Source organism: Phocoena sinus, chromosome 4 (genome assembly GCF_008692025.1).
Source record: "Phocoena sinus isolate mPhoSin1 chromosome 4, mPhoSin1.pri, whole genome shotgun sequence".
Lineage (NCBI taxonomy): Eukaryota > Metazoa > Chordata > Mammalia > Artiodactyla > Phocoenidae > Phocoena > Phocoena sinus.
Window position 1 is genome coordinate 45,751,082 of NC_045766.1, and position 26,779 is coordinate 45,777,860.

The 26,779-nt window shown below is 37.8% G+C and overlaps 1 protein-coding gene across 1 annotated transcript in view; it reads right to left on the reverse strand.

Moving 5' to 3' along the window:
* Window positions 1-677: 677 nt before the first annotated feature.
* The window catches only part of WDR49 (WD repeat domain 49), a 130,837-nt gene continuing 104,735 nt past the window's right edge, over window positions 678-26,779 (reverse strand). Inside the window, 6 exon segments of the mRNA XM_032631051.1 lie at window positions 678-742; window positions 11,981-12,048; window positions 17,004-17,191; window positions 19,141-19,305; window positions 20,952-21,050; window positions 22,951-23,060. Coding sequence (XP_032486942.1) covers window positions 733-742; window positions 11,981-12,048; window positions 17,004-17,191; window positions 19,141-19,305; window positions 20,952-21,050; window positions 22,951-23,060 — 640 coding nt within the window. The 3' untranslated portion in view covers window positions 678-732.

The window sequence follows — 26,779 nt, forward strand, 5'->3', positions numbered from 1 at the left end:
CTTCAAATTCTTAGACACTCGGAAGCCTATAACAGTCCGAAAAATAGAGCATTCTTTTGCACATCTTGTTTCCAAATCCTCAGAGATCATTCACTTCTGTTTTCTAAATTAAGCTTTCTTGTGGACTCATCATATTAGCCTAGCACAACAGCTGGAAGGCTCTAAGACAATACACTTTAAGTAGCTGCTATTTATAGTATTTCACATGGAAAGAACAAAACCAGATTGTCAGAGACTCTGTTCTGAAGCTGCTTTAGGATATCTCTTTCTCTGGTATCAGATCTGAAAATTAAGATTATTGGGGGGAATGGGTTCTTATTCATAGCAGACTCATTATATATATTCATGGCATTCTGACTTCAGAAAGGTGGCAAAACAAAAATATTCCTCTTATGTATTTTGGCCTGTTGGCTGTTCTTTCTGAGAACACAGATCGGCAGCTGAGCTATAAATCTTAGCAGTCAAACCATACTTCATTTCACTGCAACCTACAAGGTGAACACATGTTACTTTCATGCTTTTCTACTTTGTTTTCTTAATTGGTTGAGTTTCGCGGGGAGAGAGGATGGACACTGTATGATGGTTGAGGACTTACTTTCAGGAAGTGATGGAAGCTCTGGAATTTGGGGACATTCCTCCTCTGGCTCTTCCCTAAAGTATTTCTCAGGGTCTAGAAGAAAAGCTGGTTTATTGACTTCAGGTAGTTCTTTCAAGTTTCCAATGCTTAATGACCTAAAACCGCCTTTACAACAGCAGGTTTTAACGGAGGATGGAAAAAAAAGTATAATATCATTAATTCCTCAGAAAGGGCTAGCACATTTCCAAGTTAACTTTTTTTAAAAAAAAATCTAACCTCCCTGTTACTCAGCTGGCACAGCTGCAGATCAGCAAACCCTATAAACACAGCTGTTCAAGATAAATCCATGTTCCTTTTATGCAAAGGGACCAAAAGAAACTCAAGGCTCCCCATTCATTTATTTTTCATTTTGTATTCTTTGCTATTTTCCCTTGAAAATGAATATTCTGCAGTTTTGGAAAAGCTCCAGTTTCTCTTTTATCTGCAAGAAAACTGTAGGCTTTGTGAGATGGAATCTATTTTTCAGCGTTTAACAACATATCTAAAATTTTGAGTTTGCAGGTTCACTTTCATTTTGCTAAAATGTAAACCAGATCTTTATTATTGTATCTATGATACACACAATGAGATAATGGGAAGGAAGACTCTTAATTATGCCCTTACAGGCAAAGTCTTGGACAAAATTAAAAAGTTTTCTTTTTGCTTCATGGGATAAATGGATAATGGAATGGAAGTCTACAAAAACTTAGTTCAAGATGTGATTCTATGTTTGTTTAACTGTTAGCTCTGTGAAGGTAAAAACTGTCTGTGCTTTTGTCATTGTGGTAGCTCAGTATCTAGGAAAAGTAAACGAACAGGTAAGTAGCACCTGCTCAGAGACAAGTCATGTGCCATGTCAGTGGTTCTCAAACTGTACCAGGCATCAGAATCATCTGCAGGGCTTATCAAAGCATAAACCACTTGCACCATTCCCGTTCCTAACTTAGTTGGGTGGGGATGGGGCCCCAGAATGTACCTAAATTCCCAGTGATGCTGATGCTGGTAGACCAGGGAAAGTACTTTGGGAACCAATGTGTTATATTAAACCAAAGGAGAAATCTTCACAACCTTTAAAGTATCATTATGCCCTTTTGACAGATGAGGAAATCAAGGCTCAAGATGCTTTAGTAACTTGCCTGAATTTACATAACTGGTAAATGGTAGACCTTGGACATCAACTCAAGTATATTTCACTCTAAAAGTCATGCTCCAAGGTATAATAATAATAAACAATATTACTAATAAAACTGTACTGAGTTTCTACAATATACCAGGCACTAAGTGCTTCACATATATTTTCTCATGTAATCCTGACAAAACCCCTATAGAGTAGATTAGTTTATAAATATGCATTGAATACTAACAAATAATAATGTACCTTTTGACAGCAAAATTTCAACAGAAATGAGCACATTTGCTCTGTGAAAGTGCAGCTTCCCCTTGGACATAAGTTGACAAAAGATTTGTAGTGAGTGAAATATTCTCGTCATATGATGGAGCTTCGAGAATGATTCTCACTACTCTTCTAAACAACACACTTCAATATGATAACAATTCTTTTGTTTCAATTACTTTTTTTTACAGTTTTTTTCTGGTCAGCCACACTAAACAAGTACGTTGTTCTGTGTGGCTTTGGGCTTTCTGAGAACAAAAATAGTTTTAATCTTATTTTTATCTTTTAAACACTTAGGAGAGAGAATTAACATCCTGTACCAACTCTATTTTAGAAACTATAGTGGGCACTTTCCACATGTTTTCTGGTTTAGACCTTATACTTCTGCCTATTGTACACTGTGAAGGCTTGGACAAGTCACTTAATATCTCTGAGCCTCGCTTTCCTCCTTTGTTAAAATGAGATCACAAGAGCTTACTTTCAGATTTATTAAAGAATACCAACATTCCTGGCACATAGAGTAGTTACTTGTTTTCTTCACACCAATCTATAAAATAATAACATGATAAAGATATATCAACAGTGATTACTTACTGAATGGTTTTTTTATAACTTCACCATTGTAAAGGTTATGTGTTTTTTTCTTATAAACATTTCTTTCCTTATATTCATACCTAAATTTATAACTTCTGATGGTCTGACATTGGAAGAAAATAATTTATGATGAAACAAAATATCAAGCACAAAGGATGAACAGACACTTTCTGGCTATAAATATACACCTTTAACAAAAAAAATCTCTATCCTGTGGACCTAAGTAGTGACAATTGTTTACACTAATCAAGTTATATCTTTGAATAAAATGCCTACTAGCCAGGTGATGGTATAAAAGGGTAAGAGCCACGAAGGAGGAGAAGCTAGTTAAGCAAAGGTCCTGTCCCCATAAAAACTGGAAGGTCAGAGCAAAAACTATGAAGAAAACGCCACAGAAACGCACATTATCCTTGCCCTGTGTGTAAATTATATGGGCTAATCAGTGGTATGTGTCAAAAGCTCTTTTATCCAGTGTTATGCCTGGATCTTCATTTATGGTATCCAAAATGCAAAAAGAAAAAAAAGTTCAGTGCTTTTGAGGCTTGTTATATGAATCGATAGATTAGCTTGAATCCACAGGAAAAGTTTTTATCAATAAAACACAGGAAGTGAAACCAGTCCATAGTTGTATATAATTCCAGTCAGGAAACAGGAAATGGTCTCAAATATGTTTAACATTCACTGTCACAGACCTCAACCTTAACAGCTACAAGCCATGTTTCCAAAAATTGTTATTATTCTCTTGGAAGCCTCAGGCCAGAAAACATACCTATTTTTCACAAAATCATTGAGAGCCATGGGGTCTGCCCTCTCCCTTCTGCCTCCTTTCCTTGTACCCTTTAACCCTTTGTGATTACTGCTGCCCTTAACCTTTATTCCCTATTTTGCTACACATTAAGCAGCTATAGAACCTTGAGATGTTTCCTATACTCTCGGCCTCAATTTCCTGCTCTGTATGAGATTCTTACTGTGATTTTAAAGGAGATAAGATGGATGAATGCTCAGTGATGTGTCTAATAAATAATAGTATTCAATAAATGTTTATTTCCCTCCTTCCTTTTCCTCTCCCCTACTTGACTGTATCTCCCAAACCCAAATGAGCTTAAAAGTAAAAGTTTCATTTTAGAGTAGTTTTAGAGTTACAGAAAAGTTGCAATGATAGTACAGAGTTCTGGTATACCCCTCACCCAATTTTCCCTGTTGTTAACATCTTATATTACCCTTTGTCACAATCAATACTGATATATTATGATTAACTAACCTTAGTATTTTATTAGGATTTTCCTAGCTTTTCCTAATGTCCTTTTTCTATCCCAGGATACCACATTACATTTAGTTTTCTGACTCCTTAGTTTTCTCTGGTCTATGATAATTTCTCAGACTTGCCTTGTTTTTGATGACCTTGACAATTTTAAGAAATATCAGTCAGTTTTTTTGTAGAATCTCCTTCAATTTGGGTTTGTCTGATGTTTATTTATGGTTACACGAGGATTATGGGTTGTTGGGAGGAAGATAACAGAGATGAAGTGCTATTCTCATTATATCTTATCAAGGGCACAGGCTATCAACCTGACTTACCACTGTTGATGTTAACTTTATCACCTGGCCAAAGTTGTGTTTCCCAAGTGTCTGTAAAGTTACTTTTTCCCTTCCTGTCTATACACCACTCTCTGGAGGCAAGTTTCCAAGCACAGTCTACACTTAAGGAAGATGAAGAGGAGAGTTAAGCTCTACATCCTTGATTGGGGGGCGTATCTACATAAATTATTTGGAATTATAGATTTTGTTTTTAAGGAAATCTTTGCCATCCAAAAGACTGATGGTAGGTAGCAGCTTTTCCCCAAATCACACTGGAATGATCTCCCTCACAACATACTATCTCCCATGCATAAGACATATTATTCAACCCTCAGAATGGGAGAAGATATTTTCAAACAAAGCAACTGACAAAGGATTAATCTCCAAAATATACAAACAGCTCATGCAGCTCAATATCAAAAAACAAATAACCCAATCAAAAAATGGGCAGAAGATCTTCACAGACATTTCTCCAAAGAAGACATACAGATGGATGGCCAACGAACACATGAAAAGATGCTCAACGTCACTAATTAATAAAGAAATGCAAATCAAAACTACAATAAGGTATCACCTCATATGAGTTAGAATTGCCATCATCAAAAAATCTACAAACAATAAATGTTGGAAAGGGTGTGGAGAAACAGGAACTCTCTTACACTGTTGGTGGGAATGTAAATTGATACAGCCACTATGGAGAACAGTATGGAGGTTCCTCAAAAAACTAAAAATAGAACTACCATATGACACAGCAATCCCACTCCTGGGCATATACCTGGAGAAAACCATAATTCCAAAAGATACATGCACCCCAATGTTCATTGCAGCACTATTTACAATAGCCAGGACATGGAAGCAAAATAAATGTCCATCAACAGAGGAATGGATAAAGAAGATGTGGTACATATATACAATGAATATTACCCATCTATAAGAAGGAACGAAATAGTGCCATTTGCAGAGACGTTGGTAGACCTAGAGACTGTCATACAGAGTGAGGTAAGTCAGAAAGAGAAAAACAATATTGTATATCACTTATATGTGGAGTCTAGAGAAATGGTACAGATGAACTTATTTGCAAAGCAGAAATAGAGAGAGAGGTAGAGAACAAACGTATGGATACCGGGGGGTGGGGGGGAGGGGTTTGGGATGAATTGTGGGATTTGGAATTGACATATACACACTACTATGTATAAAACAGATAACTAATGAGAACCTACTGTATAGCACAGGGAACTCTACTCAGTGCTCTGTGGTGACCTAAACGGGAAGGAAATCTAAAAAAGAGGGGATATGTGTATACATATAACTTATTCACTTTGCTGTATAGCAGAAATTAACACAACATTGTAAAGCAACTATACCCCAATAAAAATTAATTTTAAAAAAAGACATGTTTATTCAGCCACTATCCGGGCTTTGGAGACAAGAATGATGGTACCTTTAGAGAGTCATTTTAAATAGTAAGAGAATCTGTAAAAATAAGAAGTTGGTGGTGGATGCAGGAGAGGTAGATTATGGTGCAGTTAGGTCTTGCAGTTACTAGGTTAAGAATATATTTTTTTCCTCAGAAAAGTATAACTGAAATAAACTGAGGTGCAAAAGTTTGAGGGAGGTCTATCTTTGGACAAGTTAACACCAGACCCTAGTTTTTCTCCAAACACCCTGAATGGTTTCCTGCTTTTAGACTCTTTGTTTTCCAGCTCTCTCATCCAGTGGCATTTAAACTGAGTATCTTTTGTATGAAACGAAAGACTTTGTCTATCTCCACTAAAGAATTTAATCCACAGAGGAAAAGAGGAAGGCGGACAGTAAGAGAAACTCTTCTAGAGAGTCATAACAATCTGCACTAATTAGATGACTGCCTAGGAAATGGAGCCATACTGATAAAACTCCAAGACAAAGGGCAGTTCTATGAACAACTAGACTGTAGAATCAACTTCGATTTACAGGCCAACCTATTGCTTCTTTTCCATAGACATTTGACTTCTTGGAAGGTGGTTACTATGGAAATGTACAGGGAAATGGAAAGAGGTGAATATTCCTAAGAGTCCAATATTCCTAGTGGTCGAATACAAAGAAGCTAAAGAATGTAATAAGGAACACAGATAGAGTTTAAAACTTTTCCAAAAATGTCTTATGTGGTGATGCAAGAAGGGAGCCTACTATGGGCTCTGGCATCCTTGCCATCAATTCTATGAGAAGGAAAGACTCTAAATCTGCCATCTCTCTGTTCTGGATGTAGGAAGTAGGAACGATGTGTTACAAGTCCCCAAGTGCCCTAAAGGAAAGTGAAGGTGCCTAGAGTAGTGGCTTACCCATAGCAGGTACTTGACAAAGCATTTGATCACTTGACTCAGAGACCAGCAACTTTTCAATATGGTCACATGTTGCTTGTCAGACAGGCAGAATAGAGCAGTGGCAAAGTGTACTGACTCTGGAGTTAGAATGCCTGCTTTGGGGTCCCTGGCTCATCTCTTGTTCATTGTGTAAATCACTTAACTTTTTTCTGTCTTGCTTTCCTAGTTATGAAATGGAGATTATAATTGTAGATATCACCAAGGATTATAGTGACAATTAAATGTTAAACATAAAAAACCCTAGAACAGTGCCTGGAATATGGTAAGAACTCAATAGTATTGGCTACTATCTCTTTAAGAAAGAATAATACAATATTTTTCACTCAAAGCAGGAGTTCCAACACCCCCTACAGCCAGTTCTAATACTCTTATTTTATTTTATGTTTGTATTTTTTATATTTATAATATTCCTATTTTATTTTCTCACATAAGCTCTACTGGCAGAATAATTAATCAACAGCTTATAAATGATATTAAATATCAGTTCCCATCTAATAATAATATGGAATTTAGAACATAATTATTTCATATTTCTAAGGGACATTAATTTTAAGTGTACCTTCTGCCTTATATAAACTTACAGAGAAATTAATGGAATTTATGTTTCATTTCCCAACTAATTATTTTATCCTGGTTTCTAATAATCATTTCCCCATAAATATTTTTTTAATGGTAGCCAAAGAAAAATTTGTCAGATAGTAGAAGATGGGGTAGATTTGCTCTTTGTTGCCCTAGAATAAGATGAATATGGATGAGAGCACATCCTACAAATGGATAGATCCGACCTACAATTAGAGCCCTTCTATAACAAAGAGTGGTTGAATAACAGAGAAGGCTATCTGCACAATGGTGAGTGCAGCCCGTACGATATACTCAGGAAGAGGCTGGGATGTGCTTCTCTCAAGGCCTCAAGAAGAATTAGTCTAGCAGACATCAGATACCTCTTTCAAGTTCATTATCAAATTATTAAAGATTAACAAATGTGAAAAAATAATTAAAAAATAAAACTGATGATTTATCAGAGTGGCAATTTAAATTAAAAATAACTTTTTAAATTTTAAAAAATTTTAAATTTTTAAATTTAAAATTAAAAAAAATAAAACTGATGATTTGTCAGAGTGGCAAGTTTAAATTTTTTAAAAAATAAAACTGATGATTTATCAGAGTGGCAATTTAAATTAAAAATAATAATTTTTTAAATTTTAAAAAATTTAAAATTTTTAAATTTAAATTTAAAATTAAAAAAAAAAACATGATTTATCAGAGTGGCAAGTTTAAATTTTTAAAAAAATAAAACTGATGATTTATCAGAGTGGCAATTTTAAGACAATGACAACAGTCAGTGCTGGTTCAGAGACAGCCATTTCTATATACTGCTGGTGGTGGAGTCTTCACACCATTGGGATGGCAATTTAGCAAGATTCAGAGGCCTTTAAAACTTTGACTCAGCAACTCCAATTCAAAGAATTTATTGTAATGATGAATTCAGTCAGGTACTCTTAACACGTGCGCATGAAGGTATTTCAATAAATGTTTCTCAGTTAAAATTTGTAAACAGCGTAAATACTTTAAAAGAAGAGAATGTTTAAAAAGCTACGTGATAAATTCCTAAGAGGTCATTTCGAGTACTGATGTCTGTAGATACTCATATTAAGTAACTCGGAAGTGTACTGGCTGTATGTTTTTTTTTGTTTTTTTTTCTTTTTTTTTTTGCGGTACGTGGGCCTCTCACTGTTGTGGCCTCTCCCGTTGCGGAGCACAGGCTCCGGACACACAGGCTCAGCAGCCATGGCTCACGGGCCCAGCCGCTCTGCGGCATGTGGGATCTTCCTGGACCGGGGCGCGAACCCGTGTCCCCTGCATCGGCAGGCGGACTCTCAACCACTGCGCCACCAGGGAAGCCCTGGCTGTATGTTTTTAAGTAGTAAAACAGGTTATAAACTGTGTGTATTATATCCTCACGTTTATAAAATGTATATTTGTTTATTTGTATACGCATGCTCAGAACAAGACCTGAAGAGTGAAATGTCTAAGTGTTATTGGGTTTGCTGCTAATGATTTCTTGTCATCTTTTTCTTCTTGCTTGTTTGTATTTGTAATTTTTCTCCTAATGAACATGTACTATTTTCATAATAAAGAAATACTCTAAGGTTATATTGTCTAAATTATTCATTCTATCTACAATTTTTCTAGATTACAATAATTTTGTGTTAATCCTGAAACCAAATATTGCCATAGGTTAAGAAAAATGCATGTCCACTGTGGTTTTTGTTCCCCCATTTACTTTTTTCAGTTATTTCTTTTTTTCCCCACTTTCTAGTGGTAATATGACTTTTGCAGAACCTACAGAAGGAGAAAAATCTATTTCTTTGTGTCAATTTTTAACTCAGCATTAGGACTTCCTATTTTCTCTTAAATTCTATATTCATCTGCATATCCCCAGGACTTAAATTGAAGACGACATTTTACCACCTACCTACTTCTCACACACAATACTATAAAATACCTTAAGCACTACGAAATCCTGGTATTTATGTATAAGACAGAACATCATAAATGCCAAGCTTTTATCCTGGAAAGAGAATCTTAGGCGTTAAGGTGAGAACATGGCTTTAAATTATTAAACTTTTCCTTCAGTTTTCATGTTTCTTTCATTTTCTATTGGCTTTTTTCTTTCTTCATCTCTATCTTTCTTACTCTTCCTCCCCCTGCATTTAAACATCCCTCCACCCGAATACACACACCAAATGTGCTTTTCCCCTTTTAGTCTCTCTAAATTCTTTCACATATTTACTTTTCTTTCATACTTTTGCATATGGACAAGAACTGGCATGATTTTCTCCTTGGATTTCCTAATCTGATTAGAAATAGGGCACATTCTTCAGAATAATACTTTCTTAGGGAAAAGGTGATCTGTAATCTCTTCAGTACTGGATGGAGGCCACAAGAGACATTCTACATCTGACAATTGTATTTCATTTGTAGGTTTTCTCCATAGGATTCATGGACATGTTTCTGGGAGAAGTGAGGGCTGTACCTGCCAAGTCAATTCTGAGGATACGTTTTTAACCTTTTCCTTTCAAATAGTTCAAAAATTCCAAAATGATATTATTCCCTTCTATCTCATTATTACAGTCTTAAAATTTATTTCAATTCACTCATTTGAATTAAAGGCAGAAATTTTAAATATCACAGGTATTTTGGGATGTGTTGTCACTTGAAAAGATGTGGTATAAACAGAGATAACTTTGCTTTTTACTGCCGGAAACATCTCCCAAGGCCCACAGAAATGTATAACGAAGGTGAGATGATCACTCTGCTGTAGTCTTATTTCCTCTGGCAGAATGCAAAGCTCTAGTTTTAAGAGAAATCTGTGAAGTTAGGAACGTATACATCGGCACTAATTTTCAGAAGACAAGTAAAGTGTCATGGAACAATAGGAAATGAAATAAGATGGATAGAAGTCAGGAAAGAAGTCAACAGTTTAAAGTGCCAATTTTTAAACCTAAGGAAAGGCTAATTAAAAAAAAAAGAATAACTGAGATTGTCGTAAGTAATGGGAACTTAATATCTTGGCTGAAATACTCAAACAGGGATCTGTGACACTTGCATTCACTCTTCTAGGAGTGTCACAGGAAGAGAAACAATGGTCAATCTGTGTTACCCTGGGGTAACTTTATCTCCTGATCTGTACAATTGAGTTGGGTGACTGGGTGGGGGCATTTTATTGTACACCAAGTCTTTCCATTCTCAGCCCTCTATTCTCGTACAGGGTCGGTCATGCTGTATTTCTAAACTGAAAGATTCTTCTGCCTGAAAGTAAAGTGCCACTTGACATTTCAGCAAGCCATAATTCAAGGAAATGGAAGAACAAATACCAAAAGGTAACTTAGTGTAACAGGATGTTTAAAGGGGAATTTTTTTTTTCTCTCCTACCTCGTCATCAGAGGTCCAAAATGTTTGAAAGCAAAATAATTAATTAATTAAGAGGTAAAATGTATTCCCACATTCCAAAGTGAGGTGCTAGATCGATTCCTTGTGCAGGCCCACTTTGTCAAGGAGGTAGCATCTTGTGATACTCAGGCCAACCACCACTCTAGGATAGAAACAGACTAAGGATGCAGCAATCCTAAGAGAGGACTGCACTGGAGAGAGTCGTAGGTGTGCACTGAGAACCACTCCCACGGGAGAGGAGGAATGCTTCCCCCTCAGTTCTAGCTCCTGTTCACATAAACCAGGCAGAGAGTTTAACACATGCCCCCTGGGGTAACCATTAGAGAGACACAGTGAACCAGTGACTCATTAATATCTGAAAAAGTCTACTGTGGTTGAAAGTACCCCAGTGAGAGGAGGAGAAGGGGTAGCTGTGGAGCAGTTGGTGTGGCAAGGACGTGTGAGCTTCCTATTGGTCAAGCAGAAGTTAACCCAAGAGAAGCTGTGCAAGAGGCGAGGCTGCCAGTGTGAGGAGACTGGAACAGAAAAACCCCAACTGGTGGGTTTGAGCCCCAAGAGTTTAGCCAAAGAGTGCATTAATTTAGAAAGGTGCAATGCAGAGGTCTCTGCCTGGTGTCATCAGAGAACCCTCAACTGTACTCCCTTAATGTAAACTATGGACTTTAGTTAACAATAAAGTATCAATATTGGTTCATCAATCATAACAAATGTACCACACTAATGTTTGACACTGTGTGGGATAGGCGTGGGGTATGTAGGAATTCTCTGTGTTTTCTATGCAATTTTTCTGTAGACCTTAAAAAAAGTAATATAGGCACACGGTAATACAAATGCCAATTGTATCAAAGAAAATACAATGAACAAAATTGTTTTCTCAAAAGATTGTTTAATATGAAAGGTGAAATTATGAGAGCATGAGTTAGCAAGAATATGGGAAACAAAAGAAACAATTAAAACTGCCTGGCATTAGAGTTAGAGGAATGTAAGAATGGGATCCATCAGAGTGGCATGAAAAGAAGAAATGGCTGAACAACAGGAAGGAAAGGCTAGAAGTCATAAAAGGAGAGTGATATCCAATATTCAAAGTCAAGCTCTTTGAACTTCTGACATATATACCTCTGTGTACCTTACCAAAACCAGGAGTAAAATCTGACATACATTCTAAGATGGACAGGTAACTAGCTAGGTAGATACATACATACACATATACACACATATATTGCTTTTAAAGAAAGGGGTTAATTTCCAAAATTAGGTTGATAATGGAATAGAAACAAGAGACTGGAAGACACAGAACAGAAGTCAAGCATTCAACAGAGACAAGAAGTAAGAATCAGGTATCACCCTGAGAACATACGTTCTCCCATTGCTACACACACCAATAACCTAAATGTTAGCAAAATCTTGAAGTAGTCATTGAACATTCCACAAAGCACAGAAGGAATTTAGGGCCAATTTTACTCTTTACAGGTAAGATGTACTTACTTGTATGTTGACTCTTTGTTTTTCTTATCAAGTAGAGAATGTTTTGATGGGTCTAACCATGATTCCTCCTTAGAAAGCAAAGGAATTTCCTTTATGCTTTTCTCTTGAATCTTATCTTCCGTTAAATTAGTATTTCTTTTAGGAAAGGAAAAACAGTTCTCAAGTCGCCAATGCTTTGCCTGAAGAAACAGAGATTTACTTTTATAAAATGTATTTTCCTTGAACATTTATATGTGTCTAACATGTGCTAGATTATTAAGTGAAGTCCTGGGGACACCAGAAATGAAGATGATATGGTTCCTGAAATCAAGGAGCTTACAGTCTTCTAAGGGAGATGGGACATATACATGTAACTTTAATAAAGTTAGAAAGTGATGTATCATAAGAAACAAACAGATATTTTCTGAAGAGATAATAATGAACTGCTAAAAAGAAATTAACATTCCCACTTTAAAATCCTGTATAGCAAGATGTATATTAACTAAAAAGAAAAACAAAGCTTCGGTTGAAGAACTGTCTGAATTTTTCACACCACTACTTTCTTTGCATCTTCCCCTCCCCAAATCTCAAAAGCCAGTCCAATTACTGAGTACTTTTTCCTAGAAAAATATATGTGTTACATGATAATTTTCGCAGATCTTGTCTACCGCTCTTAATGTGTATCCATCTAGTGAGAGCTCCCCATTGACAATTTATGTTTTAAATACAGAAGCAATTTCCTTGTCTTCTATTTGTTCACACGGTATCCACAGGAACGCAGCAGGGAACACAGCCTGTGTGATATGAGGGAACGTTAGGGATCCCCAGCATATCTGACTGGACTATGAATGATCAACCTTTGTCAGAGGATTTACAAAGTACAATGCCTACAGGGGTCAGGAAGGCAGTGTCAATGAATAAATCAAGTCTCGTATAAGATGCTAAATAGCAAATGAAAGTCAGCCTCAGTGTTCATAGGCAAAAGGGAAACAAAGGTGGCATTACACTGACTTAGAGGGAACCCATTTTCCATAAAGGGGGCCACAGCTACTCTCAGGGAATGACATGTTCTTTTCCAAGAGAAGCAAGAAATTTGGATATTATATGAAACCTCTTAATGTTTAAACGTGGGCAACTAAATCAAATTTTAAACACTGGGTGAATAGGCTCGATCAAAGTCACTGGCCATCAAAGCAATCAGCTGAGGAGGGGTGCCAGTACACACTCTGCCCAACACAACAGTGGTCAGTGCTGAGATGGACACTGAAGAAGCACAAGCGTCATCTAATTTCTTTTTATACCACAATCATCTGACAGTTTCTTGGGATAAATGTATCTCCACAGATAAACCATCCGTACCCCTATCTCTCCAACTCTAGAAATAGACGTAGCACACCACATACTTTTAAAAATCTAACTTGAAAACCAACCTCAGATCAATAGCTATGTTATAAAACTGATTCACAGTTATTAAAAAAAAAACTTCTTTTTTGAAATATACTGAATCACACTGCATTAAATTTTGAATACTTTAATCAGACTGAATGTGATTGGAAAATGAAGCCTTAGTGTAAGAAATTAAAATACACGATTGCTTTTCCTTTTGTTTTTATAACTGCTAGAACAGAATTAATTCCACGAAAAGACAAATGCAACATTCAAATGTAGGTCAAAAGTCACTACACTGTACAAATCAAGCTGGTTCAGGAAAAATTGCTCTGATCCGAGCTATATTTAAGAATTGAGTCTCTTCTTATCTCTGTATTTCCGTCTGCCTCCCATATCTTTCTGTTCTTTCTGTGAAAGGGTGTCTCTTCTCACACTATGAGAAGGACATTCACTGTTGCTTTTTTCCAGTATCTGCTAATTTTCTCTCTTTCTTCCTCCCCTGCTCTCCATTGCCCTCCCCTCCCACGGCCTCCTATGGCCCTTGGAACTAGCGGCACCCATATCCAAGACAGCTTGACAAAAGTGAGTTCTTAAAAAACATTTAAAGCTCAAGCAGAAGGGACTAGAAAACCCAGCTGTCCCCCGCTTTGCCCGCCTTTACTTTCTAAAACTACCCAGCTCTGGTGGCTCTTTTCCTATCTCGAACAGAAGGGAAAAAAACCAAACTATTTTCACGCAGGCTTTCTGAGGCTGAGTCCTTTGAAATACAAAAGCAGAGATGTGGATGGACCTAGAGACTGTCATACAGAGTGAAGTAAGTCAGAAAGAGAAAAACAAATATCGTATATTAACGCATATACATGGAACCCAGAAAAATGGTACAGAAGAACCAGTGTGCAGGGCAGAAATAGAGACACAGATGTAGAGAACAAACATATGGACACCAGGGGGGAAAAGTGGCAGGGGCGGGGGGCAGTGGTGCGATGAATTGGGAGATTTTGATTGATATATATACACTAATATATATAAAATGGATAACGAATATGTGACGACCTATATACATGATGAAGTTCATCAGTTTCATCAAATAGCTGATTTTACTGTTGATTTTTTTTCTTTCCATCCTCCCCCATCCCCTCCTTCCTTTCTTTCCACTTCTCAAGTTAGTTAAATCAGTTAGAAACCTTTTTTTGAACGTTCATACGATTTTCCTAAACTCTGTTACCATGAGCTGTTCTTTTGCATTTGTATCACGGATTGCTGTTTCCAAATGTACCTTTTTCAATTTCCGTATCAGACTTTAAAAAAAAGTGTTACATCACTGCAATCATTTAATATTTGCACATTTTAGAATTCTGGCATTTCTGTTCATTCAGGAGTACTGTCTTAATTCCAGTAAGAACAAACTCACAGAAGCCCCAACTCTGAAAAGATCGTTCCGACCTCACGAAGACTGGATAATTTCCGTAGAGATGTGTGAGCCGGGCGGCCGCTTACTGGTTCTCTCCGCCTCTGAAGACTGCAGCATTTGTGTGACTGTTGTCTGTGGTGCTCCTGTCCAGATCTTTGGTCAGGTAGAAATATCATTTTCTTATTATTCTAATATTTACTTGACATTTATTATGAGCTAGGCCTGATTTCCATTTGAATCTCATCGGCCATTCAAGTTCATTAGTCATGAAAGAACTGACTTCCATTTCTGGAACTGTAGCTCCAGGCCTCCCTTATTAACCAAGGCAGTTCCATCAAATGGAGGACACTGGAGACATGAAAAGTTTGGGGCCTCAACGCAGCTCAAAATGTACCAGGATTTCTGAGAAAAATTTCTCCTCCAAAATAAGTGGATCCCTTCAATTTCAAAATTTAGTAGAAACACACTACAATGTGGATGGATTTACTGCATTATTATCAAACAGATGACTATGACAGCCAAGTAAGAATCAGGTAATAATCAAATATAGAAAATTTTAGGAAAAAACCAAACTCTTCTGTTCATTGTCTGACTTATTCCTGCCTAAATAACAATTGCTAATGTTTGCTGAGTTTCTCCTGTTCTAAGGTCTCTACATGAATAATTTCATGTAATCTTCACAATTGCCCATCCCATGAGGGACGAATGCTCATTATTCCTATTTTATAGATGAGGAAACAGAGGCACAGAGAGTTTGAATAAATTGCCTGAGCTCACAGAAGCTAATAAGTGGTAGAGTTTGGCGTTTGACTCAAGCTGGCCCATTTCAGAGCTCATGCTTTTAACCCCTTCCTCCGATGAAACTAAGCTGTGATTTATACCTGCTTACAAAAAAACAGAAGAAAGAAAATATTTATTGTCTCACATTTCTTTTCTTTTTTCCATTTATTTTCATGGGAACTCAGCTCCTGTTCCCTTTGTACTTTGGGGGACAAAATATCATCCCGATCTGTTTCAACCAGCACTGTTCAGACATGGTGGTGTGAGCATAGCCTGGAACCTCAGTTTCTATCTGGCCAGTTAACATGGTCCTATTCAGCAGCCTCAGGTGCCACTCTCATGCCCTGAGTATGGCGATTCTCTTCATGCTGGAAGACGAAGTCTGTTGTTGCTCCCTTTGTGAAGTCGGCTTGAGGATATCAACCTGTGCTGACAGAATTCCGTACAGCCCTTTAGGACACGGAGGGTGATGGTAAATCAGAAAATGATGGTAAATTGTGCAGGTAGACCGTTTTGGGCCGGGTAATGCGGAAGTCTCCAAGAGCTGTACAGCCTCTTCTGCTCTGTAAATAAGGCAAGTGCTAGACTCTTCTCAGGAAAAAGAGTGTCTGGGTGGGAACTCAAATCGGTGTGTGGGCAGGTGTGATGAGACAGCGTGGGGCAAAGCTGGCATTCTGAACATGAAAGGAGTTGAAAAGCTGCTTCTGGCAGTTGGAGAAGTTAATGCAATGCTGACATTGCTATATGGCCATGCCACATGGGCTCCGGTGAGATGAGGTGCAAAAAAAAAAGAGTGTCTTCAAGCGGGTGTTGTCTGGAGTATAAGTCCTTTAGATGGTGCTGAAGCAAGAAATAGGGCTGTTCCAGGTATGGGTGCCACATAAACTGTGTCCACCAAACACAATCTGTACTGCAATTTTATTTTAATTAAGAAATATGTGCTAGTAAAACTGCTCATTTTATACCTTTGATAGTTTTCCTTAGTTATTTCGTAAAGTCTTTTTTTTGTATAAAATACAAAAAATACTACTATTTTATAGTATTATTAGAAAATTGAGCAGGTAATCAGTGACACAAAAATCCCAAACTAACTCAGGATGACAATAATGTTAGATGAAAGGCCAGGACTCTATTTAAATTATGTTTACGGTCTCATTTCAAATAAGGCATATCTTAACTGTTTATTCTCAAACAATGCATGATATATTACTGACAATACTGCGTTCCTAAATTGGGGGATTGATTTGACGATATATTAACAGAGGATTTTCAATATTGAGAAAAATCTGTTTTTCCCCATGAATTATTTAAAAGAAGTCTGATCAATACATATGTTTTCTTTAAAATACTCAGATTGATCGTGTCTTCCTTTATCTAGAAAACAGACAAGACCTGATTCATAGTTATCTGCAACAAAAGGCAGTCAAAGATTATAAAGATAATGTTAGAATTTTTTCAATGTACCTCTGTATTCCAGATTTTCAACCACCCCTCAAGATCTCCTGCGGCGAGGTATCAATTTGACTTATCAGTAGACACAATAATGGAACCAACAACGTTATGAGCCAAAAATTCAGCCAGAAGGTGCTTCTTAAATGTATCCCAGAATCTGACATACCCAGATCCTCCACATGACACCAGGTTGGCTCCCCCTAATATGTAAGAGAACCTCTAATTAGGAAACTACAAACACAAGAAACAACTTCCTCACTGGTTTGCCCTGTAGAAAGCATATGGATGTTGGAGAGGTGAGTAGCCCCAAAATCAACTTCCAGCACTCTGATTCTCTCAAATATAAACTGGAAAAAACCCTATGATACATTCACTTGTTTTTGTTGAATATTAAATGAGATAGGATGTATAAGATGTTCCATTAAATCTAGTTACCACTCCTTCGTTCATTGTTTTGATATTATTTGGGTTTTTTAATTTTGATAGAAGTAATCTGTTACTTCAAATAAACTTACAGAATACTAATTTCAACATTATAATAATATTTCAGTTACGTAAAACACATCTTTCTTAATTACCCGTTGGACACATATACCGAAGAAGTAAAACTCCTCTTGCACAGAGCTGGATGCGTATATGTAGTTATAGCAGCATAGCTATTGATTCCTCTATGTAGCTGTATGCTTTGAATTCTACTTATGAGCTTGTTTTTTAATCTTTCATCAAGAATTCATTGTAAGTCCTTATGGAACACTTTCTTGGTTCATAGGCCTAGAACTAACCTTTTCATTTTCCATTTTTATAGGCTTGTAGAAGCACTTTACCTAAATTATTCTTCTGTGGCAAAGTTCCTATTATTATTTGATAAATCTGTAGACTTCCAATTTGCTTCACAAATGTGCTGCCTATTAACAATCGTATCTGTTTAAGGTAGAAATAATGGTATGTAGCCGCTTCAGTGGATACAATTTGGGAATACTGATAGCAGTAAGAAGAATTAGTGTTGAGAGCAATTTCAGGATAATAGTTCATTTTGTAAGTATAAGTGCGTCCTGGAAAATAGAGAGTTTTAGAATCTGTTTCAAGGCCTATTCTAAATATTTTGCAATGGTTCTAAAACTCTATAGGGGTATACCTTTATCGACTTTTAATGCAGAAAAATTATATAAGAAAATCATGCAGATTTTCCATCTGCAAGTCGAATATGAGAGAGTGAATGTGGAAAACATGGTTCAGATTTCTTTTTTCAATCATATAACATATATATGTCTAGATTCCTATTGTTGAGGAAAAGTATTTCTAAAATTAAAAAATTACTTTTTTAGGTGAAAGGTCAAAACTACGCATTGTTCTCAGGAGCAGATTTTTACTCTGGGAGCATGTAGGCTGCATCAACACCACACTAACACAGCCATTGAAGACAAAGGGGAAATTAAGCAAATAGTTATTCAATCTATTATAATATCAAATAACTATGGTAAATCATACGTTAGCATACATCTTAGAAGAAGCTCTAACCAGAACTCTGACTTATTCTGGAAAGGATTCGTAGTTGGTAAAGACACCCAAAGCATTACCCATAGCCCCACACCAAAAAAAATTAAGACAAAGAGCAGGCAGCTCTCTTGACCTGGGATCAGCAGTTAGCAGCAGCTATTTCAAATTTTGCTATTGCCCCCAATCTCCAAGTTTCTCACTATTTTCTCATAGCCCACTTTGATAATAAGTGCCAGTGTGGTCATCTCAAGACTCAACCCTTCTACCCCATGCAGACCTAAGCTTTGGCTCATATACTTGGAGCATATTTCTTGCTGTGCCCTCCACCCTACCAAATCTCTACGCCATGGCTACAACACCAATTCTGATTGTTGCCCAGAGTTTTTCCTCACTCTGATCCTGACATACACAGCACTGTATAAATTGCTTGTGGGGTCTGGTCTAGCTCCTGTTCTGGACCCATCCTCCTGAATCCTAACCTCGTCTGCCACGGCCTGTGGCTTCTTGTGACCTGGTGCTCACTGTTTGCTAGACGCAGTCAAACTCTACAAGACCTAGATCGGATTAGATTGAACTTTCTTTTTGTTCCCTGCTCCGACACTTTACAATATATCAAAGCAGTCTACAGTCAAAATATAAATATATATTTTACCTGTGGCTGCAATGTTTTTTCTTGCTTCAAGGAAGCAAAGCCTCATAACCGCTTTATTGCACTCAGTGTCTGTCTCAAAGGAACAGGCTCCCAGAGTAGCCTGGTCAGACGTGGGGTGGGTGAAGCAGCTCCTCCCGGCACCAGGAAGCTTTTGAGGCTCTCTATCTGAGATGGAGAGAAGCCAGGTGTCTTAAATGAAGAGACATATGCTTTTCAAACAAAACACTTATGAAAAACAATAGGCTCACCCCCATCACAGCCTCCAAAGACTCCAGCAAATCTCACAATATGTTTCCAGTCAACATCTACGGAGGCTTGTGCTGTTCACTTCCTCAACCCCAACTACAAGGATTGCTTGATTCCATCTTTATTTCTCATGCTCCGTACAAGCTTACTGTGTTTTCCCTTGATGTGAATTAATAGGGACTTCATTTTATAGTCCCTGCTAACACCTTAGAGATCCTGATACGTTCAAGACAAATGTGATTTTAATATCATGGCATTTTCAACTTATTAATCATTAATATTAAGCTTGCAAATAATTTAATGAACATGAGATACGACTATGTAATGTATTTCAATGATCATTCTTAAGCAATATTATTTCAGTGAGTTACCCTGGAAAGGATATTCCTAATGGTGCTTCAATGATATAATGATATCATCTCCAAGCCACACTGATAAAAACTGGGGATATTCATCTCAGAATCTATAAACAGTCTGCACACAGTTATGAAAAACCTATACAGAGGTGTCTTCAAAATTTCAAAGCAAGAAATCTATAGCAATGCCTCTTGTGTCTTTTATACATTTGACATTATCTGCTTTTCTTTCCTATCTGTCTGTCTGTTTTTAATCATAGCCACAATTAGGTTCACTATCAGAACAAGACTGTGCTCTCCTGAGGACTAATGCAGACAAAGATGCAGAATTCCACCCTCTCCATGGAGGGTTCAGATGAACCCTCATGATTAGCTCTTTGGACATAAAGCAGGTCCGAGTTTTGTGCCTGCAGCCAAGTAAACTCTAAATCTCTTAAGTTAGTCATCTTCCTCCTAAAACATTACTCCCTTAGCTTTTCACACACACACACAAAAGCTGTATCTGATGACCAGTCCTTTCATAAGGTCTAACTCAGCCTCTGTGAGTTTATCCAGTTGAGACAACAGAACCTCACTGGGCCATGAGGAATGACATATTCATTACCCAAATAAATAAGTCTAAGGAAAAACCTTTAGTGTCTAAAGAAACTAAAATAAAATGTGAAAGGCAATTGTCAAGACATTTTGCTTAAGTATAAAATATTCATCTGCTATGCTAAACTCCCATCAAACACAAGTTACTCCCATCTCATGCTTCTCACAGATTTCTAAAGCAAGAAATAATTTAAGATTTCCAGGTAGTATAATATTTAATACAAGCTCTAGATTGAGCCTGAGAAGCCTATCAAGTGAACACGAGTTCCCATTTTCCTACCAAGGGGCACCCAAGGTTCAGCCAAAGGCAATTTGGCGAGGTTTATTGGCAAAAAATAAACTAGATAAAAATGAGAGGCCTGCTCCCTGCTGTCAGTAATTCAGAAACGCTGATGTAGCATAAAGAGAAGGAACAGCAGCCATGGAGAATTTGCTAAGCCAAGTAAATCTCAAGGTTCTTTTTAGTCACTTTGACGAGACGACATCACTAATCCCTTGTGCTTATAGCCAATCATCTATAATTTAGGAGCAAGCTGCAGCAGGTCCATGAACAAACAACCAGGCTTACTGTGGCTGAACTCAGCCACATTATTTTAGTTGCAAACTTAGGCTCACCCGATTTTGATTTTAGCAGCCGCTGATAATCAGGGTGAAGGATATAGTGAGCATTTTCTGTGCTATTGTTCCACAGGACAGTTCCTCCATCACAGCTCCCTATATGAGCCAAGACAGAGAACAGAACTTGCCTCAAAGTTAGATAGAAAATATGAACAACAGCAATTAGAAGAAATCATTGTCAAAATAACTTACATGGAATCTGGCACTTCGTAAGTTCTCACTATGTATTTGGAGACATGAATGAATAGTAATTACTAGTGTTTTTTTTTTTTTTTTTTTTTTTTTTTTTGCAGTATGCGGGCCTCTCACTGCTGTGGCCTCTCCCGTTGCGGAGCACAGGCTCCGGACGCGCAGGCTCAGTGGCCATGGCTCACGGGCCCAGCCGCTCCGCGGCATGTGGGATCTTCCCGGACCAGGGCACGAACCCGTGTCCCCTGCACTGGCAGGCGGACTCTCAACCACTGCGCCACCAGGGAAGCCCATTACTAGTGTTTTTATTAAACTTTAGAACTTAGAAACTTCATGAAATATCTGTTCAGTAAGTGTGACAGAAATTATTGTGATATCTTTTTCATTTTATAGTAATAAAGCATTCAGAATAAAAGCTTTGTAACTAAACAGCTTGAGTCTGAGTCCCAGTTCTACCACCTACTAGCTGTGCAACCTTGGGCAAGTTATTTAACTTTACTTGATGCCACAAGTTCCTCACCTACAAACCTTGGTTAATAATTTTCTTTTTTTCATAGGGCTGCTGTAAAGAATGAAAAGCACTTAGTACCTAGCATATTACAAATACTGAAAAAGTGTGAATAATTTTTATCCTATTTGTTTATTATTGAGTGAGGGCAAACAAATTAAGTCCTTCTTGGTTTCTGTTTCCTACAGTCTTCATGTGTGTATGTGTGTGTGTGTGTGTGTGTGTGTATGTATGTGCATGTGTGTTCTTTTTTTTAAATTGAAGTATAGTTGATGTGTGTGTGTTCTTTCAATTCCTTCTCTTTTATGTCCTTTATTGAATGCTACTTTCTCCAATATTAAAACTTTCCCTATACAAAGTCCTTCCCTACTGCTCATTACAGAAAACATAGAAAAGCCCAAATAGCGAGGCTAAGTCTGACCAAGCCTGTCTCGGGAGGAGCAGTGCATGCCCAGACCACTGCTCTCAGCAGTCCAGTGAGCAAAGCTCCCTAGTGAGCAGAGTGCCAACATCAAGTGGAGAGCAGAAGACAAGAGCTGAGTGGGCTGTACTCATGGTGTCTTTCTTGGGATTTGGAGAGAGAAGAGAGTAATACATGCTGAACTCTGTAAACTGCCCGAGGATGATGGGTTTCCATGGATTAGCTGTCCATGGGAGTAGACTTCCAGCAGCTACATAGCAAATTCAACTGCAGAGTTGGCCCCCCAGAAGATAATCAGGCAAGTTCTGAAAACAATGAAACTTTAAATGTAGATAGAGCAGGAAACCTTGCATTGTAACACTTCATAGATATCCAAGCTCTTTTCCTGTAATTTTCATTCCTCTTAATTGATGACATTTCTGGTTCTATAAAAAAAAATTAGTCTGTCAAAATACAGACTTGATAATTTCATGGTGCAATCTGTCTCTATAAATTTATTTCTTTGGCTGGAAATGATTCAGCAATTTCTGATCCTCTTTAATATATCATGTCAAAGTATGCCTGTAGATCCTTTCAAGAGCTTGGATTTATAGACGTTTCATGAGACCAGTCTTTAACCAATGTTATTTAGACTAAATTGTGCCACAGGGTTAATGTGTTTCCATTATAAAATATCTGAGTACCACGGAAGTGTGATTTGTACCCAACAGCCCTAATGCTGCTCCTCAAAAAAGGACAATGAAAATAAAAGCTTGTATTTACTGATGAGCTTATTGTGAGCACTGGGTTAAACCCTTACACAGATTATCTTGTGCAATCTTCACTATAAACCAAGATACAATTTTCACAACTGATGGTCAAGTGAAGGTTCAAGTAACCTGTAACAAGAATTTGTGAAGGTAAAAATGCAGTGCATACGATATCATTACGGTGTTGTACTCCTCCCTTCCATTCTTCAGGCTGGATGAAAAACTGATTGAAGTTTTTACTTAGAGTAAAACAGAGTAATAGCCCTAGTAAAAAAGGATATAGCACTTAGCTGCGGATATAAAAGTGATATAGATATTGAGTAGCCATCATGCACTTGGATGGTATGATTTGAGAGGTCTAAAAGATGCTGCTGCCCAAAATTTTATCCCTACTTGTCATCCATAAGGCTGAATCTCCACACCAAACTTGCTTTTGGATTCTCTCCTGAATTCTCTGGCAAATTATAAATATTTAATATCAGAAGGTTAATCTTCCTTTCATAATCATTAAACCAACCATGCATGCATCTATCAGATTAATTATCCACAACCAAGACCCTAAAACAAAATTTCTCCAACATGGAACCACCAAAAGGTTTTTGACAGTAACAATAAAAAAGGGTAGAGTCTGTGGGTCCTTTTTCATACAGCATCTTGAGGAACTATATTTGTGGAACACTTGAAAATGCCACTTCAAAGAATTGGGATGGAGGACAGATATGTTTTCAACAGAAACAGTAGTTTTGAAAAGGTCAGTACTCTGGGGCACTTCTGGTGAATTTGAGGACAGACCAGAAAAGACAGAGAATAAAATGTCTTGTGCCTGGTAGGGAAGGGAGGAGCCTAAAGTTAAATTGGGGGGGGGCATCAAAATATGGGGACACCGTGTTTCCTCTTGATTGCAACTCTGGCTCCCAGCCTCTGGTAAGCCTCTCCCTCCTTCTAGAGCCACACACATTTCAAAGGAGCATTTGTAACCCCAGGCTTGGTTTCTCCACCCACGTTCTCTCTTCACCTTTCTGAAATCTTGCTTTCTATTCCGCCCATGCTAAAGGTCTCCCAACTGCCCTGCCAGTGTAACTAACTCCTCACCCTCTGATGGATGTGAGTTTGTTCCTGGAAACTCTTCCGTTTCCAAACACCCTGCTTCTCTTCCTGCCTCCCCAACCTTTCATTCCTTGTACTCTACTTCACCTCCCTTTTCTCTATTTCTCTTGTTAATATGGACATTACTCACTGTCATTCCTCCACTCCCCTCTCACTGCTCAAAAGGGCTTGTTCAGAGATTTTGTACACCACCGTAATTTCCAATCTCACTTCTGTACAAATGGCTCTTAAATTTATCTACATTTAGAACTTTTTCCAGTGTTGAGTCACTCCCACTTGACACCTGACAGTTCCATTATAGTTTCCATCATCAACACATCAAAAATCCAAATGTTTCATCTTCACTCCACAGGAGGACTCCCTAAATTCCCAAAATTGGTTAATAGACCAGAATTCCACCTTCCTGCATGGCTTTCTTTTCTCTAGTCAAATAAAATACTCAGATTCTTCCTCTGTGATATGTTACATATTCATTCCTTCCTTTTTATTTTAAATAACCAACGACAGCTTCCTAGCTCAGCACTCACTAGCTCATGGTGGAAAATTTTTAATAGCCTCTTAACCCATTTCACTGTTTCTAGGCTACACATCTCTGGTATATTCTTCATCCTGCAACCAGATTAATCGTTCCATTCAGGAGCTCTTAATATACATTCATTCTACAAGCATTTCTTTTCTCCTTGGAAGTCCCTGTTCATGGTGCTGCAGGGGACAGAGCCATGAACATAAAGTGACTAAAATGCAAAGTGAAATGTGCTAAGTGCCAAGGAAGTACTGACCAACTGCCATGGAAATCCAGGTGTAGAAATCACAGAAGGCTGAGTGAAGGGGTTATTTTTGAGCTGGACCATAACGGATGGGTAAGATTTGGAAGAGGAAGTCGCTCTAGGCAGAGTAGGGAAACAGCATGATCAAAAGGTAAGGCTAAGGCCCTGTTAAAAACCATTTCTTAGTTTTTTCGATTTCCTACATGACAAAATTCAAATGTCTGGGGGCCTGTTATTCAAGATCTAATAATATTTGGATCCAATCAACTTTTTTAGAGTTTTCCCCTTTATCCTTCTAGCCTTGGTTTTCAAAGTAAAATGTGAATGTCCAGCTATTTGAGAGGGCTACTAGAAGCCACAGGGTAAATATGGCATGCCTTCCTAAGTGTTCATTTTACTCAAAGGGCTTTAGGGAAAATATTTTTATATTAAAAATAAAGATACATCCCACTACTGGGCATATACCCTGAGAAAACCAAAATTCAAAAAGAGTCATGTACCAAAATGTTCATTGCAGCTCTATTTACAATAGCCCAGAGATGGAAACAACCTAAGTGCCCATCATCGGATGAATGGATAAAGAAGATGTGGCACATATATACAATGGAATATTACTCAGCCATAAAAAGAAACGAAATTGAGCTATTTGTAATGAGGTGGATAGACCTAGAGTCTGTCATACAGAGTGAAGTAAGTCAGAAAGAAAAAGATAAATACCGTATGATAACACATATATATGGAATTTAAGAAAAAAAATGTCATGAAGAACCTAGGGGTAAGACAGGAATAAAGACACAGACCTAGTGGAGAACAGACTTGAGGATATGGAGAGGGGGAAGGGTGAGCTGTGACAGGGCGAGAGAGAGTCATGGACATATATACACTAACAAACGTAAGGTAGATAGCTAGTGGGAAGCAGCTGCATGGCACAGGGATATCGGCTCGGTGCTTTGTGACCACCTGGAGGGGTGGGATAGGGAGGGTGGGAGGGAGGGAGACGCAAGAGGGAAGAGATATGGGAACATATGTATATGTATAACTGATTCACTTTGTTATAAAGCAGAAACTAACACACCATTGTAAAGCAATTATACTCCAATAAAGATGTTTAAAAAAATTTTTAAATAAAGATACATGAATTCATGAAATAGAATGTAAAATTCACCTGGATTTTATAGATAGAATGCAAGTTTTCAAATAACTTTCTTGCTTGTAGGAGCTGTTTTGAGCTGTTAGGAGTATTCAGAGGCTGTTTCTGAAGCACATCTCAGGTTCAAGCCAAGCAATACTCTTACTGCTCTCTAAGTATGCTTTGCATTTCTAGCTGCCTTTTTTTTTTTTTAATTTATTTATTATTTATTTATTTATTTTACTTATTTTTGGCTGTGTCAGGTCTTAGTTGCGGCACGCGGGATCTTCATTGAGGCATGGGGATCTTTCGCTGTGGCACGCCGGCTCTTCGCTGTGGTGCGCAGACTTCTCTCTAGCTGTGGTGTGTGGGTTTTCTCTAGTTGTGGTGCACAGGCTCCAGGGCACATGGGCTCTGTAGTTGTGGCATGCGGGTTCCAGAGCTTGTGGGCTCTGTAGTTTGTGGCACGGCGGGCTCTCTACTTGAGATGCGTGAGCTCAGTAGTTGTGGCGTGCAGGCTTAGTTGCCCCACAGCATGTGGGATCTTAGTTCCCTGATCAGGGATAACCCGCGTCCCCTGCATTGTAAGATGGATGCTTTACCACTGGACCACCAGGGAAGTCCCCTAGCTGCTTTGTTTTTATTCATGATGGGTTTTTCAATTCCTCCATAGATTTCCTTTCACACACAGACCCACATCTACCTGTCTACACACCCATTTGTTAAGTCTATCTTGTTCTGTAGTCTTCCTTAATAACTAGTACTGAAAAAAATATTTCCCTCTTCTGAATTCTTACATCATTTGCAGTTTACTTACAACATTTAATTAATATTATATAGTCTCTGCTCCTCGGCTAGATTGTAAGCTCTCAGAAACCAGGGATCGTGTCTTATTCTACAACCCTCAGTGGCAATCACAGTGACCTACACATATTAAGTATTCAATAAATATTTG